Consider the following 21,489-nt stretch of genomic DNA (forward strand, 5'->3'; position numbering starts at 1 on the left):
ATGCGTTTTTTAATGCACAGTGGAGACGGGATTTCATTAAATCCCCTCCACTATGCTGTAACATCTGGACGCTGCGTTTTTGACGCTGCGGCTCAGCGCTGCGTCAAAAACGCAGCGTTTCCTGAACGTGGACACGTACCCTCAGTGTGAACATGTGCAAGCAGCCAGACTGCATTATATAGAAAAAATAAAGCACAGCAGCATTATGTATGAGTTTAGGCCATGTGAAAACACAGAAAAACATTAAAAACATATAGTCTAGATTTTACTACTCAAGAATTTTTTTTTTTTTTAACTTACGGAAAAGAATGAAAATGAAGGTTCTTAGCACATAAATTGGCCAATTCATGTATGCCTATGAACCACGACAAGGTGACCTCCCTCTGATGGGTCCTTGCTCTACTGTACATGCCTTCTCTTGGACTATCAACCTACAATTTTGGACACTCATGTCTACTCCTGGGTTTAGCCTACAATTTATGGGCAAGTAGAGCTGATTACGGCCACCTGCAGGTCAATGGGAGGAGTGCACAATCAGGCTGGATGCAGCCAACATCCAATAGTTAAATATACAAAAAGACTGATCAGCACCTCCTAAGTGTGAACATGTGCAAGCTGCCATACATAGTTACATAGTTACATAGTTATTAAGGTTGAAGGAAGACTGTAAGTCCATCTAGTTCAACCCATAGCCTAACCTAACATGCCCTAACATGTTGATCCAGAGGAAGGCAAAAAAAAACCATGTGGCACAGAGTAACTCCACCATGGGGAAAAAAATTCCTTCCCGACTCCACATACGGCAATCAGACTAGTTCCCTGGATCAACGCGTTATCAAGGAATCTAGTGTATATACCCTGTAACATTATACTTTTCCAGAAAGGTATCCAGTCCCCTCTTAAATTTAATTAATGAATCACTCATTACAACATCATATGGCAGAGAGTTCCATAGTCTCACTGCTCTTACAGTAAAGAATCCGCGTCTGTTATTATGCTTAAACCTTCTTTCCTCCAGACGTAGAGGATGCCCCCTTGTCCCTGTCTCAGGTCTATGATTAAAAAGATCATCAGAAAGGTCTTTGTACTGTCCCCTCATATATTTATACATTAAAATAAGATCACCCCTTAGTCTTCGTTTTTCCAAACTAAATAGCCCCAAGTGTAATAACCTATCTTGGTATTGCAGACCCCCCAGTCCTCTAATAACCTTGGTCGCTCTTCTCTGCACCCGCTCCAGTTCAGCTATGTCTTTCTTATACACCGGAGACCAGAACTGTGCACAGTATTCTAAGTGTGGTCGAACTAGTGACTTGTATAGAGGTAAAATTATGTTCTCCTCATGAGCATCTATGCCTCTTTTAATACATCCCATTATTTTATTTGCCTTAGTAGCAGCTGCCTGACACTGGCCACTGAATATGAGTTTGTCATCCACCCATATACCCAGGTCTTTTTCATTGACGGTTTTGCCCAGAGTTTTAGAATTAAGCACATAGTTATACATCTTATTACTTCTACCCAAGTGCATGACCTTACATTTATCCCCATTAAAGCTCATTTGCCATTTATCAGCCCAAGCTTCTAGTTTACATAAATCATCCTGTAATATAAAATTGTCCTCCCCTGTATTGATTACCCTGCAGAGTTTAGTGTCATCTGCAAATATTGAAATTCTACTCTGAATGCCCCCTACAAGGTCATTAATAAATATGTTAAAAAGAAGAGGGCCCAATACTGACCCCTGTGGTACCCCACTGCTAACCGCAACCCAGTCCGAGTGTGCTCCATTAATAACCACCCTTTGTTTCCTATCCCTGAGCCAGCTCTCAATCCACTTACACATATTTTCCCCTATCCCCATTACTCTCATTTTATGTAACAACCTTTTGTGTGGCACCGTATCAAAAGCTTTGGAAAAGTCCATATACACTACGTCCACTGGGTTCCCTTGGTCCAGTCCGGAACTTACCTCTTCATAGAAGCTGATCAAATTAGTCTGACATGAACGGTCCCTAGTAAACCCGTGCTGATACTGGGTCATGAGGTTATTCCTCTTCAGATACTCCAGTATAGCATCCCTTAGAATGCCCTCCAGGATTTTACCCACAGTAGAGGTTAAGCTTACTGGCCTATAATTACCGAGTTCAGTTTTTGCCCCTTTTTTGAATATTGGCACCACATTTGCTATACGCCAGTCCTGTGGTACAGACCCTGTTATTATGGACTCTTTAAAGATTAAAAATAATGGTCTATCAATGACTGTACTTAGTTCCTGCAGTACTCGGGGGTGTATCCCATCCGGGCCCGGAGATTTGTCAATTTTAGTTATTTTTAGACGCCGCTGTACTTCCTGCTGGGTTAAGCAGGTAACATTAAATTGGGAATTATTATCACTAGTCATATTGGCTGCCATGGGATTTTCTTTTGTAAATACTGATGAAAAAAAGTCATTTAGCATATTGGCTTTTTCCTCATCCTCATCCACCATTTCCCCCAGATTATTTTAAGGGGGCCAACACTGTAATTTTTTAGTTTCTTACTATTTATATAGTTAAAGAATATTTTGGGATTATTTTTACTCTCTCTGGCAATGAGTCTCTCTGTCTCAATCTTTGCATCCTTGATTTGCTTTTTACAGAATTTATTTAATTTTCTGTATTTATTTAATGCCTCCTCACTACCTACTTCCTTTAATTCTCTAAATGCTTTCTTTTTGTCCCTTATTGCGCCCCTTACAGCTCTATTTAGCCATATTGGTTTCCTCCTATTTCTAGTATGTTTATTCCCATACGGTATATACTGTGCACAGGTCCTATCCAGGATGCTAATAAACGTCTCCCATTTTCTTTGTGTATTTTTGTGTCTCAGGATATCGTCCCAGTTAATTGCACCAAGATCCTCTCTCATCCGTTGGAAATTTGCCCTCCTGAAGTTTAGTGTCCTTGTCACCCCCCTACTACCCATCTTATTAAAGGTTACATGAAAACTTATTATTTTGTGATCACTATTCCCCAAGTGACCCCCAACCCTTATATTTGATATGCGGTCTGGCCTGTTGGTTAATATTAGGTCTAGCAGTGCCCCCCTCCTTGTTGGGTCCTGAACCAGTTGTGAAAGGTAATTGTCTCTCATAGTTGTCAAAAACCGATTACCTTTGCTGGAACTGCAGGTTTCTGTTCCCCAATCTATTTCAGGGTAGTTGAAGTCCCCCATAATAATGACTTCTCCTTGAGTCGCAGCTTCATCTATTTGCTTTACGAGGATATTCTCCATTGCTTCCATTATTTTTGGTGATTTATAACAAATCCCTATCAGTAATTTATTATTTTTTCCCCCTCCCCTTATCTCCACCCACAGGGACTCTACATTTTCATTAAATTCACCTATATTATCACGCAGGATGGGTTTTAAGGAAGATTTTACATATAGACACACCCCTCCCCCTCGCTTATCTGTACGGTCATTTCTGAACCGGCTATAGCCCTGCAAGTTAACAGCCCAGTCATGGCTCTCATCCAGCCACGTCTCAGATATCCCCACCATGTCATAATTATGCTCCAACAACATTAGTTCTAATTCATCCATTTTGTTGGCGAGGCTTCTGGCATTAGTATACATGCACTTGATGTTACTCTCTGTACCTCTATTCTTTCTTAAATTACTAACTGTTCTAACCCCACCCCCCATGCCACCGCCACCCCCAACTTCCTTATTTGTGCCCAGGTCTCTATCTGCACTATCTTCCCCTCCTATAAAATGAATACCCTCCCCCCCAATCCCTAGTTTAAACACTCCTCCAACCTTCTAACCATTTTCTCCCCCAGCACAGCTGCCCCTTCCCCATTGAGGTGCAGCCCGTCCCTAGCGTAGAGCCTGTAGCCAACTGAGAAGTCGGCCCAGTTCTGCAGGAACCCAAACCCCTCCTTCCTACACCAATTCTTGAGCCACTTATTAACCTCCCTAATCTCCCGTTGCCTCTCTGGCGTGGCACGTGGTACAGGCAGGATTTCGGAAAATACCACGTTGGAGGTCCTTGCTTTCAGCTTGCAGCCTAATTCCCTGAAATCATCTTTAAGGACCTTCCACCTACCTCTAACTTTGTCATTTGTGCCAATGTGCACCATGACCGCTGGGTCCTCACCAGCCCCTCCCAGTAATCTGTCCACCCGATCAGCGATGTGTCGGACTCGAGCGCCAGGTAGACAGCACACCGTTCGACGATCCCTGTCTTTGTGACAGATTGCCCTATCTGTTCCCCTAATAATTGAGTCCCCCACTACCAGCACCTGTCTGGCCTGCCCTGCTCTCCTATTTCCCTCCTTACTGGAGCAGTCACTCCTCCGGCTTTCAGAGGACATGCCTGGCTGCAGCAGTGCTACCCCTGTACTGGCACCCCCCTCATCTGCCAACTTAGCAAACTTATTGGGGTGTGCCAGATCAGGACTAGCCTCCCTGGCACTCTTCCCTCTACCCCGCCTTCTATCTGTCACCCAGCTAACTGCCACACTGTCCTGCAGCTCCATCCTACCATCCCCCTCCTCATCTATCCCATTGAGCGTCTGCTCTGTGAGCAGAAGACTCCTCTCCATATTGTCTATGGATCTCAGTGTTGCCAGCTGCACATTTAGATCCAGTATCTGAGTTTCCAAATGCACAATGTGCTCACATCTCGCACAGCAGTATGCACCCTCGACCAGCTGGTCAAGGACTGCATACATGTGGCAAGATGTGCACTGGATGGCATTAACAATTGTGGAGCACATTTCCTAATGGGGATTGCACCACACAGAAACTTTAATTAAAAATAAATACAAAGTATTAATTATAAAAAAAAAAAAAAAACAGAAGCAATTCCTCCCTTGGAAACTCCCTGATTCCAAAGTCACTGAATCACAAGTCACACACTTACCGCCGTTCACACTTACGCTCAGGTCACACTCAGCTCGCGCACACTCGCTGTGCTGAAGATTTATAGATTTTTTTTTTTTCTCTCCATCTCCCCTCAACAGCAATCCACCTTGCTGTTCAGATGCACTTCCAAAATAATACTGCATTATATGGAAAAAATAATGCACAGCAGCACTATGTATAAGTTTAGGCCATGTGAAAACACAGAAAAACATTAAAAACATATCATCTAGATTTTACTACTCAAAAAAAAAATATTTTCCAAAATTTGTTTTTTACTTCTGGAAATGAATGAAAATGAAGGTTCTTAGCACATAAATTGGCCAATTCATGTATGCCCATCATCTCTAAGATGCGCCAATTCTGGCACTTAGCCTCTCTCTTTTCACTTGCCCTGTAGCGGTGGCTAGTGATGGGCGAGTGTACTCGTTGCTCGGGTTTTCCCAAGCACGCTTGGGTAACCTCCGAGTATTTATGACTGCTCGGAGATTTAGTTTTCATCGCGGCAGTGGAATGATTTACAGCTACTAGCCAGGCTGAGTACAAGTTGGGGTTGCCTGGTTGCTAGGGAATCCCCACAAGTAATCAAGCAGGGTAGAAGCTGTAAATCATTCAGCTGCCTCGATGAAAACTAAATCTCCAAGCAGTCATAAATACTCGGAGGTCACCCGAGCGTGCTCGGGAAAACCCGAGCAACGAGTACACTCGCTCATCACTAGCGGTGGCAAGTGGGGTAATAGCTGTGGCCTAGTAATGGAGAGGTGTCAATAAGACACCTATCCATTAGTAATCCTATAGTTGTTAAGGGGTTAAATAAAGACACAGCCAGAATAAAGTATTTTAATGAAATAAAACACCACCATTTCCCATATTTATTATTCACCCAATCCATGCGACGTCCTCGTTCTCCTGTAATAAAAATAAAATAACAAACCAACACAAATACTTCCTGTTTCCACGTCGTTGATTGGTCGTGCCCGATGCCTATGCAGCATCAATAGTAAAAAGATATAATGTTAAAAATAATAAAAAAAAATAAAAAATCGTGCTATTCTCACCTTCCGGCGGCCCCCGAAGCCTTCCCCATCCTTGCGATGCTCTCGGCAGCTCCATTCCCAGTAATGCTTTGCGAAATGACCCCAGATGACGTAGGATCACACGAGACCGCTACGTCATCACGGGTTATTGCCGCAAAGCATCACTGGGAATGGACCTGGCGAGAGAATCGCTAACTCCTGGGCTGGATCCGGGGGCCGCCGGAAGGTGAGTATATAACTATTTTTTCATTTAATTATTTTTTTTTTAACAGGCATATGGTTCCCACACTGCTATATACTACGTGGCTGCTATATACTATGTGGCTGTGCTATACACTACGTGGGCTGTGCCTGTGCTATATACTACGTGGCTGTGCTATATACTACGTGGCTGTGCTACATACTACGTGCACTGTGCTACATACTACGTGGGCTGTACTATATACTACGTGGGCTGTGTCATATACTACGTGGACTGTACTATATACTACGTGGGCTGTGTTATATACTACGTGGACTGTACTATATACTATGTGGATTGTGCTATATACTACGTGGACTGTGCTATATACTACGTGGCTGTTATATACTATGTGGACTGTACTATATACTACATGGATTGTGCTACATACTACGTGGGCTGTGTTATGCGCTACGGGGCAGTGCTATATGCTACGTGGGCTGTGTTATATGCTACGTGGCTATGCTATATACTACGTGGGCTGTTATATGCTACGTGGCTGTGCTATATGCTATGTGGCTGTGCTATATGCTACGTGGCTGTGCTATATGCTACGTGGCTATGCTATATACTACGTGGGCTGTTATATGCTATGTGGGCTGTGTTATATACTACATGGCTGTGCTATATGCTACGTGGCTGTGCTATATACTACATGGCTGTGCTATATACTACGTGGCTGTGTTATATACTACGTGGCTGTACTATATACTACGTGGGCTGTTATATGCTACGTGGCTGTGCTATATGCTATGTGGTTGTGTTATATGCTACGTGGCTGTGCTATATGCTACGTGGCTGTGCTATATGCTACGTGGCTGTGCTACGTGGCTGTGCTATATTCTATGTGGGCTGTGTTATATGCTACGTGGCTGTGCTATATACTGCGTGGCTGTGTTATATACTGCGTGGCTGTGTTATATGCTACGTGGCTGTGCTATATGCTACATGGGCTGTGCTATATGCTACATGGGCTGTGCTATATGCTACGTTTACTGAACAAGTTCTGTCATACATATTCTAGAATACCCGATGCGTTAGAATTGGGCCACTATCTAGTCCATTTAATAACGAGTGTTCCATGACGATCTTCCCTGTGGAACAGTGACATTGGGAGATGTGACTGTTCTACAGGGCCTCTCGCCTTGCACTGACAAGAGATAATTGCTCCTGCAGTGCATCACTGAAGAGGTTACCGGAGCTCGGGCTCTCACTTCACGGCAACGCTGAGTGAGAATTTTCTCACACAGCGTTGCCGGTGACAGCATGAACTCAGGTGACCTCTCTCCCGACGGCGGAGGGATACACTGCGGAGGATTACCTCCTGTCAGTACATCGCCGGAGGCTCTGTAGAACAGTGACATCACCCGATGTCACTGTTCTACACGGGAGATCGCCGTGGAACACTTGTTATTAAATGGACTACGGCAAAAAGGTAAGTAAAGGTTGGTTTATTATTTTATTTTTGTTAAAGGAGAACGAGGGCGTCGGGCACTAGGTGTTTGGTGAGCATGTGTACTGTATGTTGTATGTTTTTTTTTTACAATTGAACACAGCCATCGTCCGATGGGACTACTGCCCCATCATCTGCTAATGCTGTCACTGTTCAATGTGACAGCAGACATAGCCGGATGGGAGCAGTCCCATGAGACGATGCCTGCCTACACAGACCCGCACACCCACGCAGACACACATCTTCTACGCACAGATAATCTCCTCAAACACACTCTTCTTCCTGCCTTTCTGCGTTTTTTGCACGCACATCCACTGACTCAATGGTAGTCAATGGGTGCAGAAAGGCTGCAGATCCGCAATAAGAATTGACATGCTGCGGAAAATAAAACGCTGCGAATCCGCACTTGTTCTTACAACAATTCTGTAATTCCCATTGATTAACATTGGCTGGGCACTACATTGCGGATTTGGTGCAATTCTGCATGTCCAAAATTGCTGCGGATCCGCAAAGAAATCTGCAATGTGTGCACATAGCCTTAGGCCGCTCAGCAGCGAAAGAGGACAAGTGCAGGAAGGACCGGGGACCATCGCTGGGAGCACAGAGCAGAGTACGCCGAGCAAAAGATTGTTGTGCGAGACTCCTGTTTGCAGAGCACACCGAGCAGGAGATTGTTGTGCGAGAGCCCTTCCTGCAGAGCACGCCGAGCGGGAGGTTGTTGTGAAAGACTCCCGGCTGCCAGGCAGTTGAATGGACTGCCTGCTGTGGTCGCTCGCTGCCGCCAGAAGAAGGACCGTTTGTCGCAGGCGTGGAAGCCGGAAGACTCAGCACCGGCCGCAGCCGGCAGCCAGACAGCCATCGGACTCAGGGAGAAACGATAGCCGAGTTACGATAATTGAAACTGATAAACTGTTAATTAGAAGTACTGTTATCCTGTTTAACCCTCAGCTCTTTAACTGTACTTTCCTTGTATTCTCCCTGGGAGGAGTTCATTCCTGGGTTGATAAAGTGAATAATTGTTTAACCCTTGCTCTGCGCGTCTGTGTCACTGCATCTGTGTACCTGTGTTACATCTGCCCAATCACAGTGCCGCATCTATAAGGCGGTTTGCAGGAATGCTGCTCCGTGATGCCGTATACATACGGCATATGTCGGATAAGGGTTAAGAAAATATGAATTTCACGGGAATAAGAAGCCAGATTACGGATATCAAGATATAATTTTATTCGACTTTCTATAACCTGCATGCCCATATAGATGGCTTAGGAGGGTAGATCCTACTGACAGACTTAACAGACATAAAAAAACACTTGTGGTTTTTTGCTTAATGGCTTTTACAGTTATAATTATGTTAGAAATACATGCCTTCTATGTCTATTGGACAGACAGACGTAACGATCAAACACTGGAGAGTGTACTAGTCTTGCACATTTCGAAATAAAATAGATGCAAAATGCACATGGTAAGCAATGTGAACTAACCAAATTGTTTCAGTGTTTTTGCAGAGGACACAGATTTTCTTAAAGGGCCACTGTCACCCCCTCCAGCCGTTATAAACTAAAAGAGCCACCTTGTGCAGCAGTAATGCTGCAGTCTAACAAGGTGGCTCTTTTAGTTTTTGATTCAGTTATTCCCTCAATAAAGCGTTTTAAAATTTGTACAAAATAACCTGTCCTTAGACCTGGAGGCGGTCCGAAGCTTCCTCTGTGAATCTCCCAACGGCCGTCACTCTTCTCTTCTGGGGATGTGGTCGCCGCCCCCTGCGCGCTGTTTCTTCTTAAATCCGGCGCCTGCGCTGTGCGTGCCTGCCTGGGACAGGCGCAGTCTTCATTGTCCGTCATAGGTCAGATGCAGGGTGCCTGACTGTGCCTGTGTGGGCAGTGCGGCCACCCTGTTGCTGAATCCCCGCCCTGCACTGTGTTATTCATTATGCACAGTGCGGGGCTGGGGTTCCTGGGCATGCGCACTGCGCTGTTCAGATGCTCCCCCGGTCCCCCGCCTTCCAGCGTTGCCGTAATATACAGGTTTCCTTGCCAGCGTTTGGAATGAAGCAGCCGTAAATTACAACGCTGGAAGGCGGGGGACCGGGGGAGCGTCTGAACAGCGCAGTGCGCATGCCCAGGAACCCCAGCCCCGCACTGTGCATAATGAATAACACAGTGCGGGGCGGGGATTCAGCAACAGGGTTGCCGCACTGCCGGCACAGGCGCAGTCAGGCACCCTGGATCTGAGCAATGAAGGACAATCAAGACTGCGCCTGCCCCAGGCAGGCACGCACAGCGCAGGCGCCGGATTTAAGAAGAAACAGCGCGCAGGGGGCGGCGACCACATCCCCAGAAGAGAAGAGTGACGGCCGTTGGGAAATTCACAGAGGAAGCTTCGGACCGCCTCCAGGTCTAAGGACAGGTTATTTTGTACAAATTTTAAAACGCTTTATTGAGGGAATAACTGAATCAAAAACTAAAAGAGCCACCTTGTTAGACTGCAGCATTACTGCTGCACAAGGTGGCTCTTTTAGTTTATAACGGCTGGAGGGGGTGACAGTGGCCCTTTAAAGATTTATTATTAAATAAGCCAGTTGCACAAATCAACATAAGTTGATATTAGTCTGATTGGGCAGAAATCTCTATGTGTGAATGCACCCTTAAAAGCAGATACAAAGAACAGGTAAAAGAGACTGTGCTGTACTTGCCTCATTGGTTTCAGCTCCATCATCTCATCTTTTCTTTTTTCTCTTCTTTTCAGTTCGGTTTCTGTATTCTTCAGCTTATCTGGAACCAGCCTAAGCTTGGACTGCATGTCATTAATTACATCCTGCAGCTCAGCTTCAGAAGGAAAGATTCGTTGGCAAACTGGACAGCAAGGTTGGTTCTCCTCTGTCAGCTGAGTGATGAATTGTGTGTATACTGCAGTTGCCCCAGCCAACATTGCTGTAAGAGAGTATAAATATTACAGCGTTTGAAGACAGCGTGGCCAAGGTAGTCTGATATATATAAAAAAAAAAATAGAGATGGAGAACTCATAACAAATTAACAGAGATTGAAGCTGTAACTCTAGATCAACCTATGCTAGCTAGCTTACTGCCTGCAGCATAAGATCATCCAAAGGAAAAACAAAATTTATTCCAATAATTTTAAATTACGGTAATTTTAAATAATGTATTGCTTTCTGTGTGTAGTGTCACAATATAAAACACATACTTTTTTATTAAAAGCTGTCCAGCAATCTGCAGGCACAGCTATCAGTCCGAATGTGTGCATCAGGAAGCAGGTGAATCTGAGCTCTGTGTGTACCTAGAGTTCAAACAAGTTTGATAGCCCAAATTCAGGCTAAGATTAATGTAACTGCTTCCAAGTGGTTTCACTGGGAATCCTCTTCCACAGCTGATCAGAGTTTTGAGGTATAAATATATATATGACTTATCTCCTCTCTTCTCTTTGCTCCTAATTAGGCTTCTAAAATACATTTCCGACCCCTCTGTTTCCGACCCCTCCATTCCCTTTTCACATACTGTGTATCTCAAGCTGTTTATTCATCAGATGGGTCCTCACGGTCTTTGAATTTTAACTTCCCCAGACTCCTTCCTCCCCCTCTATCCTTCTATATATATGTAATATATCTATATATTTATATATATCTATATCTATCTATCTATATATCTATATCTAGCTATCTATATAAGAGGCATCGTGATTACTCGCTAATCCCGCCCCCTGCACAGTAGCTTCGCCCCCACACATCACCACACATAGTCCCACCCCCCACCCCATTATTACACACAATCCCGCCCCACCACCACATCACCACACACAATCCCGCCACCACATTACCACACACAATCCCGCCCCCCACTCCATTATTACACACAATCCCGCCCCACCACATTACCACACACAATCCCGCCACCACATTACCACACACAATCCCGCCCCCCACTCCATTATTACATACAATCCCGCCCCACCACATTACCACACACAATCCCGCCACCACATTACCACACAATCCCGCCCCACCACATCACCACACACAATCCCGCCACCACATTACCACACACAATCCCGCCCCCCACTCCATTATTACACACAATCCCGCCCCACCACATTACCACACACAATCCCGCCACCACATTACCACACACAATCCCGCCCCCCACTCCATTATTAGACACAATCCCGCCCCACCACATTAGCACACACAATCCCACCACATTACCACACAATCCCGCCCCCCCACCACATTACCACACACAATCCTGCCCCCCCACATTACCACACACAATCCCGCCCCCCCACCACATTACCACACACAATCCCGCCACCCACCACATTACCACACAATCCCGCCCCCCCACCACATTACCACACACAATCCCTCCCCCCATCACATTACCACACACAATCCCGCCCCCCCACCACATTACCACACACAATCAAGCCCCCACCACATTACCACACACAATCCCGCCCCCCACATTACCACACATAATCCCGCCCCCCACCACATTACCACACACAAACCCGCCCCACCACATTACCACACATAATCCCGCCCCCCACCACATTACCACACATAATCCCGCCCCCCACATTACAACACACAAACCCGCCCCCCACCACGTTACCACACATAATCCTGCCCGCCACGTTACCACACATAATCCCGCCCCCCACCACATTACCACACATAATCCCGCCCCCCACCACAGTACCACACACAATCCCGCCCCCACATTACCACACATAATCCCGCCCCCCCACATTACCACACATAATCCCGCCCCCCACCACATTACCACACATAATCCCACCCCCTGCACAGTAGCTCCGCCCCCACCCCATCACAACACATAATCCCACCCCCCACCACATTACCACACATAATCCCGCCCCCCCACCACATTACCACACATAATCCCGCCCCCCCACATTACCACACATAATCCCGCCCCCACCACATTACCACACATAATCCCGCCCCCCCACCATATTACCACATAATCCCGCCCCCTGCACAGTAGCTCCGCCCCCTACCCCATCACCACACAATCCCACCCCCACCACACATAATTACCACATAATCCTGCCCCCCACCACATTACCACACATAATAATTACCACACATAATCCTGCCTCCACCACATTACCACACATAATCCTGCCCCCCACATTACCACACGAGGCTCTGTCCCCACACATTACCACACGAGGCTCTGTCCTCACACATTACCACATGAGGCTGCGTCCCCACACATTACCACACGAGGCTCTGTCCCCACACATTACCACACGAATCCAGTTTGCTTTTGATTTTACACTGTGAATAAAATGTATTAGTATTATTCTGATTATTAATTATTATTATTGTTATTAACTTCATTTTAAGTTAATTTACCACCTGCGTAAGCGCTATTGAATGTTGTCATTATTTACTTTAGTTTAATCACTAGCAGCGTTAATTAGATAGCAATGAGCATGCCGAGCGTTAGCTGGCTGGAAACAGCTAGTTACATATATATATGTGTAATTATTAATTCAGTGGTATTAGGTCACTGAATCATCTCGGGTTTTCTACATGTTAAGAAACTTGTTTCCTATTATTCTCCATACCCTGATTTTGATTATTCGTTGTATATGAATGATCCTTTTTTTCTGAAAAATCAATAAAAACATTGAATTATAAAAGAAAAATCCCCTGCCACACCAGTGGGCCCTGCTATTCTGACAGCGATGACATCACATGCTGTCACTGGCCTTAGAGGCAAGCAACTTACATGGAAACAGCAACCCGGAGGACATAGATTGGCTTTAAGAAGGTCACATGAATGATGGAGGTGATGTCATGGCGCCGTTTTTTTTAAACTGCATGAATTTTGGAAAAAATAACTTTCACAATAAATATATGGGACCCTTTGGCTTTTACAGGCTGTTTGTGTCCCTCCCCATTGCTGGCTGCAGAATGGCAATAACTGAGAATCTGTACGTCAGCTCGTACTGATGGGGAGTTTGTAACTGATTTCCCGGTCTTATTTAACTCCCACTGTACTGATTTAAGACCAGACACCACATCAAAGTTGAGCTGAACTTTGATGAAATCACAAATTAACAAAAATTATTTTTAGGCCAACATATATGCAACTAAATAAGAAAAAATGCCTCTGAAGATGTTCATACCTTTTATTTTATAGAACAGCTTCATTCAAAAAATAAAATGGTGAAACAAGCATACACTAACAAACACACTGAAGACCCAACTAAAATAGAGTAAGCAAAGCACCTCACCCCGCTGTTTAGAGGTTTTTTCTATATCATCCTGCAGACGAGTCAAATCGCTGTCAAAGTCTTGACTACCACACACATTAAAGACTTTGTCTTCATATGATGTGCACTGTTCTTCTTTTTTTCGTAGTTCATTGCTCATGTGGTTTTTATTCTGTTCGGCTGAAATCAGCTCCTTCCTGAGATAAATTAAAAAACAAACAAAAACAAACAGCTGATTAAATAACAGTGGAAGAATTTTTTATGTTTGTAGAATGAGGAAATTACAAGTCACAGTTTCAGTAATGCACAGTTTCAGTGATGACAAACATGCAACAACTAAAGTGTACACTCGTGTGTCATCACTGAAACAGGATTGAAATCAGAACGTTGCTTATTTCTGCAGAAATGTTGGGAGTGTTATGATGGAACGGATTCAGCTTTGTTAGAATATAATGCATTACACACCTTATCTTTAGAATATTCATACGTAGAGATGTTTTATTTTTCCCTATATATCAGAATTAAAATACATCAGTGACACACAAGCCAGGGCAAACCATCTTGTAATGTACTCACTGCATATCACACACTTCAAGTGTAACCTTGAGTGCGGTGGCTCAGTGGCTAGCACTGCAGCTTTGCTGCCCTGAAGTCCTGGGTTCAAATCCCACCAAGGACAACATCTGCAAGGAGTTAGTATGTTCTCCCCGTGTTTGCGTGGGTTTCCTCCAGGTTTTCCGGTTTCCTACCAAATTCCAAAGAATTCAGATTGTGAGCCCCATCAGGGACAGCGATGGTAATGTGTGCAAATTGTAAAGCGCTGCGGAATATGTTAGCGCTATATAAAAATTATTATTATCATTATTAATATTTTGCAGTGCACGTCATTATGTGTGTGTGCGTGAGGAGTTAAACAGTTTCTAACTAATATATGACTTTTCTTCTACATTTACCATAGTGCCCCCCACTCTGCAGGCTGCCTAATCAGTTGTCAGCTTTCCATGAACCTAATTGTAGGAGGGACAGACACTAGTTGCAATGCACACAGAAAACAAGAGTTGTGGCACCCCTTATTTGATATTTACATTCCAAAACATACATTTGCACTCTGATGAAGCTTTGCCAAAACGCACTTTGGGGTGTACTGGTGTACACAACCATTCTGAGTTGACTTAAAGAGTAAACGTGCTTTCAAGTAACTTTCAGACTGAGGTGTCTTGTTTGTATACATGAGGAAAAACATTATTTATGACTATTACATGTATTCTGCATTTTCAGCAGTTTTTCTCTTTGTAGGCACTCTCTCTAGTTTGCAATTGACTCTGAGCTGGTGGGAGGAGACAAGCGGCTATGATCTCTCCTATACAAAGTACAGAGGAATTACTGCTCTTCATTCTTTTTTTAGTACACAGTGAGCAGCAGCAACGTGACGTAAAAGACATGCTAGAAAGCTCAGCACAATCTGTCTGTGACTCCCTCTTCCGTTTCCTTACGCCTGAGAGTAGTATTGGCCGATTAACATGAGACCACAGCAATCAGTCCCAACATTGTTTTTCAATAAGGAATCTCAGAGACAAAATACACATGTATGAGTCTCGATGTCTTGTTATGATGGATTGTGAAATACGGTTTATCAGAGAGCGCATATACAGTGCCTGGCGAAAGTATTCGGCCCCCTGGAACTTTTCAATTTTTCCCCACATATCATGCTTCAAACAAAGATACCAAATGTAAATTTTTGGTTAAGAATCAATAACAAGTGGAACTCAATTGTGAAGTTGAACGAAATTTATTGGTTATTTTACATTTTTGTAGAAATTAAAAAACTGAAAAGTGGGGCGTGCGATATTATTCGGCCCCTTTAGGATATGTGCACACGTTGCGGATTCTCTGCGGATCCGCAGCGTTTTTTGCAGTGCAGAAACGCTGCAGATCCGCAATTGATTTACAGTACAATGTAAATCAATGAGAAAAAAAAAATGCTGTGCACACTTTGCGGAAAATCCGCTGCGGAAACGCTGGGGTTTTAAAGAAATAGCATGTCAATTCTTTTTTGTGAATCTGCAGCGTTTTTGTACCCATTCCATTATAGAAAACCGCAGGGGTAAAAAACGAAGCAAATCCGCAAGAAAACCGCAGCAAAAACGCACAAAAAAATGCTGCGGAACCACACAAAAAACCGCAGGTGCGTTTTCTGCCAGGAAAGACAGAATCCGCACCAGAAATTCCTAAGCCGAATCCGCAACGTGTGCACATAGCCTTACTTTCAGTGCAGCAAACTCACTCCAAAAGTTTATTGTGGATCTCTGAATGATCCAATGTTGTCCTAAATGCCTAATGATGATAAATATAATCCACCTGTGTGTAATCAAGTCTCCGTATAAATGCACCTGCTCTGTGATAGTCTCAGGGTTCTGTTTGAAGCACAGAGAGCATCATGAAGACCAAGGAACACAACAGGTAGGTCCATGATACTGTTTTTGTGGAGAAGTTTAAAGCCGGATTTGGATACAAAATGATTTCCAAAACTTTAAACATCCCAAGGAGCACTGTGCAAGCGATCATATTGAAATGGAAGGAGTATCATACCACTGCAAATCTACCAAGACCCTGCCGTCCCTCTAAACTTTCATCTCAAACAAGGAGAAGACTGATCAGAGATGCAGCCAAGAGGCCCATGATCACTCTGGATGAACTGCAGAGATCTACAGCTGAGGTGGGACAGTCTGTCCATAGGACAACAATCAGTCGTACACTGCACAAATCTGGCCTTTATGGAAGAGTGGCAAGAAAAAAGCCATTTCTCAAAGATATCCATAAAAAGTGTTGTTTAAAGTTTGCAACAAGCCACCTGGGAGACACACTAAACATGTGGAAGAAGGTGCTCTGGTCAGATGAAACCAAAATCGAACTTTTTGGCAACAATGCTAAACAATATGTTTGGCGTAAAGGCAACACAGCTCATCACCCTGAACACACCATCCCCACTGTCAAACATGGTGGTGGCAGCATCATGGTTTGGGCCTGCTTTTCTTCAGCAGGGACAGGGAAGATGGTTAAAATTGATGGGAAGATGGATGGAGCCAAACACAGGACCATTCTTGAAGAAAACCTGTTGTAGTCTGCAAAAGAGTTGAGACTAGGACGGAGATTTGCCTTCCAACAAGACAATGATCCCAAACATAAAGCAGAATCTACAATGGAATGGTCCACAAATAAATGTATCCAGGTGTTAGAATGGCCAAGTCAAAGTCCAGTCCTTAATCCAATCGAGAATTTGTGGAAAGAGCTGAAAACTGCTGTTCACTAACGATCTCCATCAAACCTCACTGAGCTGGAGCTGTTTGCCAAGGAAGAATCGGAAAGAATTTCAGTCTCTCGATGTACAAAACTGATAGAGACATACCCCTAGCGACTGGCAGCTGTAATCACAGCAAAAGGTGGCGCAACAAAGTATTAAGTTAAAGGGGCCGAATAATATCACACGCCCCACTTTTCAGTTTTTGAATTTCCACAAAAATTTTAAATAACCAATAAATTTTGATCAACTTCATGATTGTGTTCCACTTGTTGTTGATTCTTCACCAAAAATTTACATTTGGTATCTTTATGTTTGAAGCATGATATGAGGAAAAGGTTAAAAAGTTCCAGGGGGCCGAATACTTTCGCAAGGCACTGTATATATATTGTATATATGTAAATTACAAACAGTGGGGGAAATAAATATTTGATCTCTTGCTGATTTTGTAAGTTTGCCCACTGTCAAAGACATGAACAGTCTATAATTTTAACCCCTGAGGGTGGTTTACATGTTAATGACTGGGCCAATTTTTACAATTCTGACCACTGTCCCTTTATGAGGTAATAACTCTGGAACACTTCCATGGATCCCGGTGATCCTGACAATGTTTTCTCGTGATATACGTCATGTTAGTGATAAAATGCCTTTGATATGACTTACGTTTATTTGTAAAAAAAAAAACAAAAACAAATAAAAACGGAAATTTAGCGAAAATTCTGAAAATTTCGCAATTATCAAACCTTGAATTTTCATGCCCTTAAATCACTGAGATATGTCATACAAAATACTTAACAAAGTAACATTTCCCACATGTCTACTTTACATCAGCACAATTTTGCAATTTTGGAAACTTTTTTTTTGTTAGGAAGATATAAGGGTTAAAAGTAAGGCCAGTTTCATAAGTCCTGATATGTCCTGTACCAGAGATATCAGTGTCCGTGTGTGTACTACGTGCTGCACACGTGTGGCAACCGTGCGAAGTAGCGCTACTGTAAGCGCTGTTCCCCTGCGTGTGGTGCTGAAGCCCGCTGTCATCCCTTCTCCCCTGCTCTGCCGGCGAGCAGGGGAGAATGAATTAATGATATCTTCCCTAACGCAATCTTAGATCCTCCCAAAACCTCCTACTCTCCACCACACTTATTCGTTCCTCACACAACCGCCTCCAAGATTTCTCCCAAATATCCCCCATCCTCTGGAATTCCATGCCTCAACACGTCCGATTATCCACCACCCTCAGATCCTTCAGACGGAACCTAAAATCCCATCTCTTCAGGAAAGCCTACAGCCTGCACTGACTCCGCTGCCTCCTCACCACAACCGGAGCTGCTGCACCCCCGACCTGTCTCTTCCCCATTATCCTGCAGAATGCAAGTCCACAAGGACAGGGTCCTCTCCCCTCTGTACCAGTCTGTCACTGTAAATTCGTTTACTGTAAACGATATCTATAACTCTGTATGTAACCCCCTTTGTCATGTACATCACCAGGGAACTAATGGTGCTATATAAATAAATAATAATAATTAAAAAAAATAAAAATTCAAATCACCCCCCCTTTCACCCATTCAAAATAATAATAATAAAAAAAAAATCAAACATGCACACATTTGGTATCGCCGAGTTCAAAATCGCCCGATCTATCAACGTAAAAAAGAATTAACCCGATCGGTAAACGGCGTAACAATTAAAAAAACTCAAAATGCCAGAATTAAGTTTTGCTTTGTCACCGATACATTGCAATAAAATGCAATAACGAGCAATCAAAAGATTGTATCTACACCAAAGTGGAATAGATCAAAACGTCAGCTCGGCACGCAAAAAATAAGCCATCACCCAGCCCCAAATCACGAAAAGTTGAGGGTTTTTTTTTGTTTTTGTTTTTAAACCAAAGTTTGGATTTTTTCACCACTTAAATAAAAAAAAGAACCTAGACATGTTTGGTGTCCATGAACTCGTAATGACCTGGAGAATCATATTGGCAGGTCAGTTTTAGCATTTAGAGAACATAGTAAAAGAAAAACAAATAAAATAACTGTGGAATTGCACTTTTTTGCTATTTCACCGCACTTGGAATTTTATTCCCATTTTCCAGTACACGATATGTTAAAACCAATGGTATCATTCAAAAGTACAACTTATCCCGCAAAAATAAAAAGCCCTCGCGTGGTCATTTTGACCAAAAAATAAAAAAATGTTATGGCTCTGGGAAGAAGGGGAGCAAAAAACAAAAAAGCAAAAATGAAAATACCTCTGGTCGTTAACCCCTTTACCCCCAAGGGTAGTTTGCACGTTAATGACCAGGCCAATTTTTACAATTCTGACCACTGTCCCTTTATGAGGTTATAACTCTGGAACGCTTCAACGAATCCCGGTGATTCTGACATTGTTTTCTCATGACATATTGTACTTCATGATAGTGGTAAAATTTCTTTGATATTACCTGGGTTTATTTGTGAAAAAAATGGAAATTTGGCGAAAATTTTGAAAATTTCGCAATTTTCCAACTTTGAATTTTTATACAATTAAATCACAGAGATATGTCACACAAAATACTTAATAACTAACATTTCCCACATGTCTACTTTACATCAGAACAATTTTGGAACCAAAATTTTTTTTGGTTAGGGAGTTATAAGGGTTAAAAGTTGACCAGCAATTTCTCATTTTAACAACGCCTTTTTTTTAGGGACCACATCTCATTTGAAGTCATTTTGAGGGGTCTATATGATAGAAAATAAACAAGTGTGACACCATTCTAAAAACTGCACCCCTCAAGGTGCTCAAAACCACATTCAAGAAGTTTATTAACCCTTCAGGTGTTTCACAGGAATTTTTGGAATGTTTAAATAAAAATGAACATTTAACTTTTTTTCACAAAAAATTCAGCTCCAATTTGTTTTATTTTACCAAGGGTAAAGGGAGAAAATGGACCCCAAAAGTTGTTGTACAATTTGTCCTGAGTACGTAGATACCCCATATGTGGGGGTAAACCACTGTTTGGGCGCATGGGAGAGCTCGGAAGCGAAAGAGCGCCATTTGACTTGTCAATTCAAAATTGACTGGAATTGAGATGGGACGCCATGTTGCGTTTGGAGAGCCCCTGATGTGCCTAAACATTGAAACCCCCCCACAAGTAACACCATTTTGGAAAGTAGACCCCCTAAGGAACTTATCTAGATGTGTGGTGAGCACTTTGACCCATTAAGTGATTCACAGAAGTTTATAAATGCAGAGCCGTAAAAATAAAAAATCATATTTTTTCACAAAAATGATCTTTTCGCCCCCAATTTTTTATTTTCCCAAGGGTAAGAGAAAAAATTGGACCCCAAAAGTTGTTGTACAATTTGTCCTGAGTACACTGATACCCCATATGTGGGGGTAAACCTGTTTGGGCGCATGGGAGAGCTCGGAAGGGAAGGAGCGCCGTTTGACTTTTCAATGCAAAATTGACAGGAATTGAGATGGGACGCCATGTTGCGTTTGGAGAGCCACTGATGTGCCTAAACATTGAAATCCCCCCACAAGTGACACCATTTTGGAAAGTAGACCCCCTAAGGAACTCATCTAGATGTGTTGTGAGAGCTTTGAACCCCCAAGTGTTTCACTAGTTTATAACGCAGAGCCGTGAAAATAAAAATTATTTTTTCTTTTCCACAAAAATAATATTTTAGCCCCCAGTTTTGTATTTTTCCAAGGGTAACAGTTGAAATTGGACCCCAAAAGTTGTTGTCCAATTTGTCCTGAGTACGCTGATACCCCATATGTGGGGGGGGGGGGGAACCACCGTTTGAGCGCATGGCCGGGAGATCGAAAGGGAAGGAGCGTCATTTGGAATGCAGACAGATGGATTGGTCTGCAGGAATCACATTGCGTTTGCAGAGCCCCTAATGTACCTAAACAGTAGAAACCCCCCACAAGTGACCCCATATTGGAAACTAGACCCCCAAGGAACTTATCTAGATGTGTTGTGAGAACTTTGAACCCCCAAGTGTTTCACTACAGTTTATAACGCAGAGCCGTGAAAATAAAAAATCTTTTTTTTTTTCCACAAAAATTATTTTTTAGCCCCCAGTTTTGTATTTTCCCAAGGGTAACAGGAGAAATTGGACCCCAAAACTTGTTGTCCAATGTGTCCTGAGTACGCTGATACCCCATATGTTGGGGTAAACCCCTGTTTGGGCGCACGAGAGAGCTCGGAAGGGAAGGAGCACTGTTTTACTTTTTCAACGCAGAATTGGCTGGAATTGAGATCGGACTCCATGTCGCGTTTGGAGAGCCCCTGATGTGCC

At 43.4% G+C, this 21,489-nt stretch overlaps 1 protein-coding gene across 6 annotated transcripts in view; it reads right to left on the reverse strand.

The window, feature by feature from the left end:
* RAD50 (RAD50 double strand break repair protein) overlaps positions 1–21,489 on the reverse strand; it is a 277,285-nt gene that overhangs the window by 151,044 nt on the left and 104,752 nt on the right. For all 6 annotated transcript variants that reach the window (XM_077265952.1, XM_077265950.1, XM_077265955.1 and 3 more), the window contains 2 exons: positions 13,924–14,099; positions 10,335–10,572 (listed from right to left, as the gene is read on the reverse strand). In XM_077265952.1, the coding sequence (XP_077122067.1) occupies positions 10,335–10,572; positions 13,924–14,099 (414 nt within the window). The remainder of the gene's footprint in view (positions 1–10,334; positions 10,573–13,923; positions 14,100–21,489) is intronic.

This window comes from Ranitomeya variabilis, chromosome 5 (assembly GCF_051348905.1).
Source record: "Ranitomeya variabilis isolate aRanVar5 chromosome 5, aRanVar5.hap1, whole genome shotgun sequence".
Classification (NCBI taxonomy): domain Eukaryota; kingdom Metazoa; phylum Chordata; class Amphibia; order Anura; family Dendrobatidae; genus Ranitomeya; species Ranitomeya variabilis.